Here is a 14,041-nt window from a genome sequence, read left to right on the forward strand (position 1 = left end):
TTAATAAGATATTAGAATAACCAAAACCTAATATAGAACAAATAAACTATAGAATTTAAAGGAACCACAATCTACGTAAATTCCCCATCATATCGCCACACTCACTATTCACATTGTTAGTCAGAGCTACACCGCTCTTCACCCCGTGACGGATGCCTCAAGACAAAGCATGCTCGTTTCCTCCTCGCGGCTGCGAGCATACCATCGAATCAAATCCAGGCATGGCGTCATGCAATGTTACCAGTACATTTGTGGGCAGAGGGTTATACAGCGCGCACTACTTTATTCCGCCACTCGCCTTTTCCCCTTCTCTTCCGTCATGCGTGGCGTGTTCCACAGAATGTAGGACAGCATCATCCTCATTCATTCTCATCGTCACGATCAGCCGGAATAAGGAAATAGCGAGGTAAATATATAAAATTACAGTGGATTCATGAATGTGTATGCAAATTATATACTTTACACTCCATTTTCTTTATTGTCAGTATTTCAGTTTTCCGATTCCGAGAACTAATGTATCTCTCCTTTTCTAGGTGCCGAGTGCGTACGAATAAAGGGCCTCACAGTACCGAAAGTAATACAAAATGGGACACAGAGCTCAGTGGTGTTGGACTGTGAATACACATACGAGGAGTACGAGACCAAAGGGCTGGTCGTGAAGTGGTTTTTCAACAACATGCCCGCTCCCGTGTACCAGTGGATCCCTAAAACCAAGCCAAGCGCCCTTGGTGTCCTGAGAGACAGGGTAAACCTCGAATACCGCGCTACTAACGACGAGATGACCATGTATCGAGCTCTGCAGATCACTCAGCCCACTACCGACCTCACTGGAGAATACAAGTGCAAGGTTTCCACGTTCGAGGATGAGGATTTTATGGCCAAGAAGATGGTGGTGTTCGGTAAGTGCTAGTTTTCTTTTTAATGTATCTTTGCATTGGTTGCCTGTGTGGTTTAAAGTTTCACGTAAGTTATAGTTTCATTTGGACGACCAACCATGTTGTCGTAATCCTTCTGCGGCAATAAAGAATCTCTGATGCTACATTGATTTACAACGAAAATTATTAACTTAATTTGTGCTTTTTCTTTTCTTTGTACAAGTGACAAACTCAATATATATTTTGTTCTTCAACCTAGCTTTAACGCTCGACCTTTTTCTTGGCAATAGTGAAGTTAGTACGATTGGTGTTCATAGCAGTTGTTTTCAGGAAACCCCGCTCTTCCACCTTCTCTCTCGATCTCTTTATTTTACTTTTTCCGTTCCTTTTTTTAAGATAGACGTTTGTGCACTTTCTTTTTCTGTCCAGCCTATCTCTATTTTTCTAACTCATTTCAATCTCAACTTTTTAATTTCTTTTCCTCTACCTCTTTTTTTCTCTTCTATTATACAGAGCTTTATTCATTCACTATCTTATCTTGTAATTCTCCACTATGCTTTCTTCAGTTAACTCTCTCCTTTTTTCATTCCAGTGCTGTGTCTAATTTTTCCCTTTCAACTGTCCTGTCTATCCTTTTCTCTCCATTTTACACTCTCTTTTTCTCTTCATTTTACACTCTCTTATTCTCTTTCCACTACTGCCTCCTTTTCTCTTTCCACTACTATGTCTCATTTTCTTCCTTTTCACTGTCTTGTCTCCTTTTCTATCTCCCCATTTTACTCTATCCTTTTCTCTCATTCCACTGTTCTGTCTCTTTTTCTCATTTCACTTTCCTCTCTTTTCTTTCTTTCCACTGTCCTCTCTCCTTTTCTCTTTCTATCACCATTATTTCGCCATAACCATTTCACGCATTATTCTCTCTATTTCTGAATCTGGGCTCATTATAATCTGAAATCTAGTACCGGTTAGCTTACGTGTGAATAAAGTGGATTTAAACACAAACTTTCCCAAGATACCCAGCAAACCTTTCGCAGCAACCAATATCGTGCTCATTTATTCTGGCATTATTTGATTATTATCTGGGCTATATCCATTTTGAATTGCACAGTGCCATGAATGCACATAGTAATAGTTTATAATTTTACATAACTTCAACGAAGTAAATTTTCAGTTTGTACGTGAAAGACTGGTATATGTGATTAATTTGTCTCTAGTTAACATTGATTTATATTCATGCTCGTAACAATAATTTAGTAGCCATGTGGTTCATATTATTAGCAGATATTTCTCAAGTTAACATTTATTGAACACGCGATTTGATTTTGTGCACAACATTGATTCAATGTAAGTGTAACATTGTGTAAATTATTTAAGCAGTGGATGGACTAGTCGCTACTTGATACGTAAAATATTTATTAATCTTATGACCCATTATTAGCAGGCAAGAGCGTGTCGAAATGACCAACGTATACTTCATCCTAAGTTAACAAATATTCCTCTGTACTTGCCCCTGAAACACCATTGTGCTGGTTACAACGCAATTTTGTTTCATTTTTCTTACTTCTACATCTCTAGCGTAATCATGGCAATGAGGATGAGACACTAGGGACAAATAAATTTGTACAACTATACTTGCCTAGAATTCCTACCTGACGCGTTAAATTAACAACTCCACCACCGAGATTGGCCAATGTGAAATAAAAAAAACGCGATTTTGAAAGGACGTTTCAAACACAAGTTAAGTCTATGAACCAGTGGTGTAAGTTTTTTAAACAATCATTTCCTTACAATGTGTTAAAATTTTGTCGTTTAACAGAAATTGTAAAAGTTATGGTATTCTTATGGCAGTGCAAATGTACTAACAAAATGGACTGTACTATTTACCTAAGTACCCAACTGTGTGCTTGACCGTAACCCAGCAGTTGAAGTTTTAAACTGAGTACGATACTCGGCAGCATACGGTGGGTTACACATAGCAACTTTAGAATGTGTGCAAATGTTGGAGACCGTGATAGTAGAAAGTTCATGAATATCTAGAGTTGACAGGTTCACATGAAAGTTCATGTCGAGGGATTTTGGACTCTCTCTCTCTCTCTATTCCTTCTCCCGAAGGAGGAAGTCCGAAGTTCCAGCAGAGCTCGGCGGCCAACTGGAATAACGCCTGCACCTTCCACACGCGGCGAAGGCACCGGGTTCCACTTTGAAGTGGACTTGCCGAAGGCACTTGACAAAGTTCTGCAAAACCGTCGTGCATATTTTTTCAACTCGCTCTCACACGTTCAGGTGATGCGATTCTGGAGGTAACACCTGGTGGTCGAGCCACGGTGTGGAGACTCTCTCGAAAGTTTAAGGACTCTAAATGGGAATATATATATTTCGAGGAAAGTGCCTTTCTCCCTCTTCCTCCCTCTCACTCTCTGTATTTATGTTTCCGCATCTATTTCTCCAGAGTTTTGATGCTGAGTTTGAGTTTGCACCCCACGAATCGTTTTGCCAGAGGTTACTATGATGCCACATCAGTTGATTGGGTGGTAATGTACTCAGAGCTTGTAATGGTATTTATCTTGAGAGAGAGGAACGAAGCCAGAAAACCGCGAGTGAGCGGGTAGAAAGTAGACATTCGTATATTAGGTGGGCAGTATAAATCTAAACATTGTTACTTTACCCACCTGATCCAATTGTTTACTTCCCTTTTCATTCCCCTCCCTTTCTTCACTTTCACATCTTCCTCCTTCTGCTCCCTGTACCTGTCATTTTATTTATATCTATCTACCACTCTTCTGTTTGCGCGCGCGCGCCTGTATTCTATTTCTCTACCAGTCACTATCTCTATTTTTTTGTCTTACATCTTGCAGTCTTCTTTTTTTATCTTCTCTTTTTAGTTTTGCATAAAGAATGTAAACATGTAAAGTCCAAAGACCATGATCCTCATTAGGATATGCTTTAAGTAACATCAACAACAGCAAAACTTATACAATGAGAATTTGCAATATTTCTACAAAATATTCACAAACTGCAAACCAAGGTATACTTATATATGGAAACATATATTTTAAATTCATAGAAGGTTTTTTATTGACATTTTTAAAATGGGGCAGATGGGCGGGCCAGTTGAAGGTCAGTTTATACGTATTGTCTACGCCAAGAAAGAACAAGCATCAATGACGGATATAGATAACTTTACTTCGTACTGCTTCTCAAGACACCGTGTCATTAAACTATGGGAACATGCACAGGTAACTAGTAAAAAAAAGAAAGGTAAACCCATTCTGAATATGCCACTGTCAAGGCAATATAAATAATCCTAAAGTGAAATTAACATGCTCTACCTCTAGAATTTCATGTGTATGTATTTCTAAAAGTAGAAATGAACGAGAGGATATTTTCTCCTTACCATCAGGAGACATGAATATTATTCAAGCAATAACTGAAGATTGTCATTTAGTATTGAACTTAATAAATACGTGTAAATAAGATTGTACTAGTTTATTTCCTCCCCCCGTTCTCCATCTCTTTGTTACAATTGCCAAAGTTAGAGGAAAAAATCCTGAAGTTACGAAGGTAGATCATTGTAGTTAGGATAGGTATTTTTTCATTGTTTTATCCTACTATTCGCTCGATGCACTTATAAAAAGAAGAGTTTCTCAATTGCAGAATTATCTAACTCCTGCTTTTTCCCGCAACAACATAGGTCTTTCAATTGTCCCTATTCTTGACCGGATGAATCCATCCTTGCCATTTACATTCAGGTTGATCTTAATATTGCCATCCCATCTTCATCTTAACAGTCCTACAGGTCTCTCTAATGAGAACCCTGTAAACTTTACTATTCTCTCTGTGTGCTATACTCCGTCTCTGGAATCTGTGGAAGAAGGTCGCGCATAACGGCAGAAAAGCGAGTTGGAGAAGCAAAGTGATGCGAACTGCTGTAAACGGATGCTGTCAAAACATTCACTTCACCTCTCACTTGTTCTCTCTAGAGCCCTACTTGGCGCAAAGGACTGGTGTTTCTTTCATTTCCTCCCACACACATCGCCTGCCTATTAAAGTGTCTAAATAGTGGATGAATAATTATGTAAACAGCCAACAATAATATTATAGCATATTCGCAGGCGAGGTTTGCGGCAAGGGATCTTCTCATCGCAATCTTATATGCAAATACGTAATTCGTGCACAAAAAATTTCTGGATTTCTAGAAAACAACAACAGAGAAAAATTATAAACCTTTGCGTTTCAGAGTTTTCCCAAAACATAAATTCCGCGTATGAAGTACCTTAATACTTTTGCGCCATCCTATTTATATGTATAATAATGGAGATTTATCTTCAATGAAGGCACGATGTTCAATTAGTTTTATCAGTTATGCATGTGTTGTAGTTGAAGTGTTGTCATCAATCTAACACCATGTTAAGTCCAGGAAGTAAACCCTTAGACACAGGAAAGTAAATGCATCAGCCGAAACAAAAATGCATAATGTTTGTAGCTCAGACCAAATGTTTAGGTTCATCATTAAAAAAGATGCAGAAAGGTGCATCCAAAAAAGCATCAATTCATGCATTTAAGTACAGTTCGACATAGAAAGGAATACTTACTTGCATCATGTGATGTACTTTGGCGTTACCTTTACAAGTGATACACAAAAATGCATCATACTGTAAGCCTAATTCTTGACAAAGGTAGAAAGATAAAACTCGTACACAATGGATGAGTTTCTGGTGTATCAACTAGAATTGACAGAGTTAGTTTTGCGTGTGTAGAATCACAACCAGGGGTGCCCATCCCCCCCGAAAGGCCTAAGACGCATTCCCCCCGCCCCCCTCCCATGCCATATTTTTTACTCAAATTATTTACTAAAATGATATTGCGGAACAATATAATGCAGACATTTTTAAGCAATATATCTTTACTTTACGTATTGTTTACAATAAAAACATTTACATGTATATTGTATACGTATTACTTTGACATTGATTGAAATAACATTTTACACGAATGATAACTTTTCACGTTGCAAAGTTGTTGCAGCAAACTTATTGATAATTTCCTCATTTTCCGCCACTTTTAAAATCGTTAGTGTGCTGAACTTTATTCTTAACAATTTGTGATTGATTGATCGAATGAATTTGTGTTTGAAGTCCACTTTATGCACAGTAAAGCTAATTGGGACCGGACCTGCAGTTTTGAGTGGGATCCGAACCACTATGTGCCTCCACCGGGTATCGAACACGGGACCCTTAACATTGTGTCTGCCTCACTAACCTTGTATTAATGCGAACATCACGCCCCCTCCCCCCCGCCCTTTCCAAACCGATGCTAAAGACATAAAGGGGTGATGTTTTGTTTCAACCCCATCGCAGCGATCACCCACAGGTAGGTAGAAAAACTGTACATAATAACCATAACTAAAGTCAATAAAAAGTCAAACGAAACGATCCCCCTCATTTTTGTGTGAAGCTAAACTATAAGATGTTGTCCTCCCAAAAAATTCATGACGCAGGCTCGTCATGAATCCCCCTCCTGGGCACCCCTGATCACAACCAATACCCAACAAAATCCTATAATTCCGTGTAAATATTGTTGTCTTATTCTTGATGCGACTTACCTCGCATAAACGCCTCAGTCAGGTAGGGAATAAACCATTAACAACAGGATATGTAGTTTATCTATCAACACATTCTGAACCATCGAAGAAAGAGACACGAATAGATGATAGCACGCCGTTGCTTAGCGACAAGGACAGTCATCGTAAGGATTGTTCGACAACAATGGACTCCCTGGTGCGCCAGTGTTTATATGTCGATTTCCATTGTTGAGAGAAGAATGGCAAGGAGGGAGAGGCGCTGTTGATAACAGTTTGTTCCTCAGCCGGTAGAGGCGCTGAGCTCATTTCCACAGTAACTTCCCTTCATTGACATGGAAGACAAGCATAGAAAATTCCTCCACCCGCATCCATTACTGCCTCCAAGTCGGCGCCATTATCAAAGTTAACAGTTCGAGGGGGACTTAACAATGGAAAGACATCGGATCAATGCGGCTCTGGACTTCTCGGGGGCGAACCAAGGAGGCTGACGTTAATGCGTTGTTGCAGCAAGAAACGCATGTCGATACTTGTACCGGCGTGTACTCGAGCCGTTGTTCGATTTCGTGGTTAGGTCGTGCTTGACGGCAACGGATCCTGTTTTAGCACCCCCGTTGCATTGATTTACCCCCCAGGGGTTGGCTCCAATTCCCCGTGTCATAGCCTACTCTCTGTGCTCGCAAAAATAGCCTACGCCAGGAAGGTAATGCGAGAGAGAAGGAAGTAGAGGAAAGGAGAAGATTTTGAATTTAGGGATGGATGATATCGGAAATTTGATATCGCGATATATCTTCAAGAACATATCGTCTCAGACTATACGATACTTATTTTTTTCCATACCGTGATTTCGACGATACATCGTCACCACGACATATATATCGCTAACTATCGTGACGATATATCGCTGACACAATATACGAGATCGCCAAAATATGGTGACGATATATCATCTAGATGATATTGCATGGACGATATTATTTTCAATATCGCGATATATCGTCCAATGCTAGTTTTGATTGATTAATTAAGTTCATGTTTTAAGTCCATAGGAAGGCCAATCGGGACTGGACCTACAGTTTAAAGTGGAATCCGAACCACTATGTGTCTCCACCGGATATCGAACCCAGGACCCCTTGATTAACAGGCGTCGACACTACTAAGTGCCTTTAGTACATGAATAAGTCAGATGCTGACACTACGTAGTATGAAGTGTCCAGTCAACCTACCCTCATGGCATCCACCTCGAAGCATTTAGCTGCTGGTTCGACTTAAACCAATATTGACGTACTATCGATCGGAAGCCAGCATTTCAACAGGAAGTGTGGGGGCATGTTCCGTGTACGAGTACCTGCTCACTGCATAAGATCAACTTAAATCTGTTATAACAAAAGGACCCATGCGTGATTTCTACGTAAATGGCACTGTTTTTCTTGAGGTCTTGCCTTCTTACCTGTTTCCATCTGTTGATAGGTAACTACCAAAATGGACATTCTTTGTGCCAGAAACAATACAGTGGCGATAATACAATAATGGTCCAACTAACAACCTTTTCTCGTTGGAAAAATTGTAATTTATTATAGTATTCTAATTAACTGGATATTTATAAATATGTTGGAAGTATGTTCCCGAAGATTACAGATTATATGAATAAAGTGTTCCAATTGAAGAAAATAGAAGAGGTAATCTTATAGCATTTAATATGCAAAACAACACATAACTTGTATGTATCAATACTGTCAACAAAGGTTTGGACGAACTTCAGAGTTACTGATTTGATCCTTTAATTCTTGTACGCGTATTAATAATTCAAATTCTTGCAATACCAATACATTCCGGAAGAAGGAATTCTTTTCCATTGCCTGGGATAGAACTTAGAAATGTATAACATTAAAATGTACTTATGTTACAAGAGCTCAATGAGCATTTTATGATTAGTTCAACAATGGAACCTAATATGTAGTTTCCATTTAATACTTGATGGAAGCTATTTTCCGTGGGGACCAGAAGACAATTTGGCAGAGAAGAATTAGACCATCATGTGTACTTTCAACGTGTATACTTACCCTTCAATATAACATTACTGCATAGCACAGCGCGCTACGACGCCAAAGGTCCAGGGTTCGATTCATGGTTCGGACATGATGTCTTTGTGAGTCTGTCTCAATCATTTATCCTCATCGTAGCGTGTAACGAACCCGTCACGTCACAAATTGTACGAGTCGCACCTCTATTTTTATGACCTTTCTAAGAATCTAAGAAATTGAGAATTCTATAAATTTAAGAAAATGAGTTCCACCTCTATTTTGGAAAACTTACTTTAGGAATATACTTTTATTAGTTTATTTCTTCTCTCGCCGTAGCGGAGCACACCTTCTCTCGCCCGCAGGCGGAGTCGAACTAACTTGCTAGCTAAGCTGTGGCCTTTATATAGGGTCTGCGATGCTAGCGAAAACGATTACAAGCAATTAGCCCAAAACGGCAGAAAAGCGACGCAAAATAACAAAAGCCAAATCAAAGAACATTGCAGCATATGTATTCCAGTCGAACTGTTTTGATCAATTATCAGTTCCTCTTTTTTTAGCATTCTATGAAAATTCACAAGTCCGCTCCAATTACTTTAACACTTTACCACTTCTTACGTACGTTTCACTTTACCTAACCGCAGCATTTCCGATAATTCCTACGCAGGATTCACTGAATCTAACCGAAGTTGTTCTGATAATTTCTATGTAGTATTTGCAAGATGACATATGAGAAATCAAACCGGAAGCAGTTGACCAAAAGATGACTGTTAAATATTATGATATAAAGGGTTTTGCAATAAGGTAAAAAAAAAGGTAAAGTGTTCCCCTGTGCATAGCACCACGCCATGAAGGCGTATAGGAGGTGTGGGGGTAACGCCCCACACTTTCTTGATCCTGTCGTGAGTGGGGGTGATGTGATCAGCATCACGCCCCTGACCGCCTTTACCCCCCAGGGTTTCCCCCAGGTACCCATGTTATTCGACGCTGGGTGGGCGCCGGGGCCGCTTCCACCGTTAGAAAAGTTCCCGGATTTGAACCGGCCGGGGATCGAACCCGGGACCTTGAGCATGGTAGTCAGACGCGTTACCGACTTTTTTTTTTTTTTTTTTTTTTTTTTTATAAAAAGGAAAGCCCCTATGCGGAAGCTTCCCCCATCACACTTCATTCACTCATATCATTTCATTCATATTTCAATTTCAAGACTTTTCAGGACAGACAATCACAAACATCCATGGCCGAGCCGGGAATCGAACCCGGGACCCCTGGCGTCGTAGCGCGATGTGCTAACCACTCCGCCACAGGGGCCGCCCCTGAGCCACCGCGGCCACGTTTTGCAATAAGAATGATATGATTTTTAAATGAACTGGCAACTATGCTTTAAATGTTTATAACTGTCACTAGTTTTCATTTGTGTTTATTATACTGTGACAATTCATCATAGCTAAATGCACACTTCAAGAACGCTTGGTTATTATCGAAACATTTTAGACGTTTTTTGAACTTGAAACGGATCATAATTTTGGGCAAAAATTTAGCTTCTCAGATCAAGCTCATTTCTGGTTAAGTGGATATGTTAACAACAACTGTCGTTTTTGGTGTGAAAACAATCTACAAGAGATTCACAAGAAGCCCTTATATCCGCAAAAGGTGTGGTTTATGACATGGTGGCATCATCGGACCATTTTGTCTTTCCAAAACGAGGTAGAAGAAGCAGTTACAGTGACTGTTGAGCGGTACCGATTGATGTTAACAGAATTTGTGTGGCCAAATTTAGATGAAATTGATTTGGAGGACATGTGGTTCCAACAAGACAGTGCCACATGTCACACTGCTAATGCCACTATCGACGTATTGCAAGAACAGTTTGGTGAAAGGATAATTTCAAGAAATGCAACTGTTAGGTGGCCTCCAAGAAGTAGTGATTTAACTCCTTTAGATTGCTTTTTGTGGGGTTATTTGAAATCTATAATCTATGCAAACACACCACGAACCCTTGACGCATTAAGATTGAACATCGAAAGCTGCATTCGGGACATTAGGCCCGAGTTATTGCACAAAGTCATCGAAAATTGGGTTCATCGAATTCACTCGTGTGCACGAAGTCGAGGTGGACACTTAAATGATGTGTTATTCAAAACATAATGTAATAAACTAAGCTTCAAAGTAATATAAGAAGTTTCGGTGTATCTGAAATAGTTTTTTATTTTATTTCATTGTAAAATCATACCGTTCTTTGTATATTTAAATATATATACGCCCAGTGCTGCATATAATACACCACCATTACCAGAGTATCGATAAGACAATATATTATTCATCTCCGCATAATGTAAACTGTCTTCGCTTTCATGTTGTTCCCTGTTAAAAATTGCAAGACAAAAGTGGATGTTGGAAGTCAGTTACTTGATACTCATTACACCAAGAACTCATAATTCAAAACATACACATTTTCAAAACCAACTTCAGAAGTATTCGTCCAGAGAACCACTGCATAAAGAGAATGTTAATAAATTTAATCACAGCATTTTCAACTCTTTCCTTCGCTTCGTATAATTCCTTATTTTCCTACCCTTCGTTTCTAAACTTTCGCCGCCCCTTGTGTTTTTCCTTCTTCGGAATCTCTGATCTTGGCGAAGAAGTGTGAGATTTTTCCTTCTTGCACAGAACCTTAGGTGTCCCAGAGTCTCTTAGCAATTCTAACAAAGATTTCTACGGAGAGAGCTTGGTAAACCGACCATTTTGCATAGAAATTGGCCCCCCTATTATGTTTTCCTACAAATTTATGTTAACTTGGGAAGTACTTTAATTCAATCCTTTTCATTAGATGAACTTTTCCTTATATATTCGCTGGAAAGGGGTCTCTTCGCGTTGTTTTTACTAACTTATACAAATCTTTGGTTTAAATTGAAATGTTAATGTTCTTCTCTTGCATTGGTGGTTCTTTTGCTCTATTTTTCTTTTTCGTTCCCTTTGGCATAATTTGAATTTTTTAAAGTACGATTTTCTCTTGTTTTTCTTTGGAAGATCGGCTGTTACTCTTTATTTCTTGTCTGTTGTATGCACGTTCTTCTTCGTTGTATTAAATATTCGGACCTTGAAAAGTTCAAGAGAAAGTATTGTAGAAGCGGAATAAACAAAACACAGAATAATAATCCAGAACGCAATAGGAAGAGAGAAAAAGAGGCGTAGGAAAGAGCAAGGGAGATATACTCCGGCCCAGCAGTCGTTGGAACAACGCGGGACATAAGGCAGAGAAGGGGGAAAAGCGAGCGGGAGGCGCAATGCAGGGCGCGCTGCTGCAAACGGCTGGTAGCTGCTTTCCCATCCATGCATTCACGCGTTTATTGGTGGAGCCTTCTCGAGTCACTACTTGCTGAGAGAACTTTGCTCTGCCCACTCGCTTTCTCCCCTTCTCTAACCCACACAGCACACAAATGTCCAAAAGATATCCACTGGATATCTTTTGTATATTTGTGTCGAAAGTTCTGGATATCCAATAGATATCCAGGAATGTCCAAAAGATATCCACTGGATATCCATTTGTCCGCACACGTGATATCCAAAATATATCTTTTGGATATTTTTGTCGGAAGTTCTGAATATCCAGTAGATATCCAGGAATGTCCAAAAGACATCCACTGGATATCTTTTGTATATTTGTGTCGAAAGTTCTGGATATCCAATAGATATCCAGGAATGTCCAAAAGATATCCACTGGATATCCATTTGTCCGCATACGTGATATCCAAAAGATATCCAGAAATGGATAGGTTTTTGATATTTTGGACATTTTTTCGACATCAAGGGGGACGTTACTTTACTTGTTCCCCCTTAAAATAGGCAGTCAAGTTGGATAGTTCAACAGAATAGAATGGTCTTTATTTAAGCAGGCCTGTTTCGGCCTCGTGGGCCGTTCTTACAACCAACCCTTGTCAAAGATACAATAAATGAATAAAAACATAGAAAAGAAAAAAAAACACATTGATCATGATAATACAATAAAGTTAATATAAAGATTATACAATAATAAAATTATACATTGAATTCATAAGTATAAAATATAAGTAATAAGTTTTCAGTAGTTCATCGTGTGTGTGCGATTCGATCCGAACCGATCTGTAACTACGCACTGGTAATGAACAGGCTGGAAAGTTTATATGAACTAACCGATCTCTGAGTAAGTGTGTCAGTTTTTCTTCACAGGATGGATAATAAACCTTTTCGAGCAAGGCCTCATCTCCAGGAACCTATCAACTCACGGCAAGCCACGGCACCTAGCGACCTGTTGAGTGAGATGAGTCAAGGCAAAATGGATAATAAACCTTTTCCTGCTCCCACAAAAATAGGCAATAATTAGGCTGGAGAGTTCAATGAACTAACCGATCTCTAATTACGCACAAGTAATGATCAGGCTGGAAAGTTCATACGAACTAACCGATCACTGATCCAAACAGAGCTAGTTTTTCTTCACAGCTTTTTTTTTTTTTTTTTTTTTTTTTTTTTTTTTTTTTTTTTTTTTTTTGTCCTCGTTTTCCATTTAGAAGGGTACACCTTCTCTTTGGTAAGTGAATTGTTTCCATAAATGTTTTCCCTTGCAAGGTGATGGTCTAAGTGTTTTCAGTAATGAAGTGGTACATATTTACTTATTCTGAGGGTAGTTCACTTTGATCTTATTTATGCAGTAGTGGGAAAATTACTTCAGTTAGGAAAGTAATAATTTGTTATGGTGCGGCATGTGTTGGATATATCACGTGCCGTAGTTCCGGAGGATGATGGATATTATACAGCTGGTAGTCAGGATGCTGTGGATCTATCAGGAAGGTGTACATGGTTAAGAGATGCTGTAATGGTGTGCAGTGGTATGTGGGAAGGCAGTCGTGTAGAGCATCTTCGTACATTGTGCTAAGAAGTTGTGGATGGTGCGAGTTCATTCTACCAGTTATATATTTGTGACGAATGGCTTCGATGTGGGTTGTGATTTCGGGAAAGGTTATTCGCTCGTACAGTAGTCGTGTAGGACTTGGTAGGACTACTCTGAAGGCCAAACGAAGAGCATGTCTTTCCAGAACTTGTAGTTTGTGATAGAATGAGTCTGGGGCTGATATCCATGCAGTGTGGCCGTAAGTAATTGCTGGTCGAAGGAAAGCCTTGTAGGTATGTAGGACAACCTGGGATGTTCCAATTAGCCGTTTGAGCAAGCTCAGACGATTTGTAGCTTTTTGGACGATGTTGAGCAATTGAGGTTTCCAGGTTAGCTTGGAGTCAAATATGACTCCCAGGTATTTTGCAGTGGTGGCAGGCAGAATTGGAGTTCCCCGTATTTTGATGTTTAATAATGTTGGGTTCCTTTGGATCTTCGAGCGACAGCCTGTCTGCAGAAACACCAATGCTTGTGTTTTGAGAGCATTAATTGTGAGACGCCATGTGTCACACCATCTTTGGAAGGAGTTTATAGCTGGTTGGAGAGTTTTGTTTATGGCTTGGATGGTTGAACAACAGGCGAGAAATGCGGTGTCGTCAGCGAATTGGTAGATAGAAACTTGTGGGGGTTTTGGCATATCGGC

The 14,041-nt window shown here is 39.5% G+C and overlaps 1 protein-coding gene across 1 annotated transcript in view; it reads left to right on the forward strand.

The window, feature by feature from the left end:
• The window catches only part of LOC145978532 (uncharacterized), a 628,446-nt gene that overhangs the window by 41,956 nt on the left and 572,449 nt on the right, over positions 1-14,041 (forward strand). Inside the window, exon 2 of the mRNA XM_083111184.1 lies at positions 534-899. Within this exon, the coding sequence (XP_082967310.1) occupies positions 677-899 (223 nt within the window). The 5' untranslated portion in view covers positions 534-676. The remainder of the gene's footprint in view (positions 1-533; positions 900-14,041) is intronic.

The sequence above is a fragment of the Lepisma saccharinum genome, chromosome 25 (genome assembly GCF_977018435.1).
Source record: "Lepisma saccharinum chromosome 25, izLepSacc3.1, whole genome shotgun sequence".
NCBI lineage: Eukaryota > Metazoa > Arthropoda > Insecta > Zygentoma > Lepismatidae > Lepisma > Lepisma saccharinum.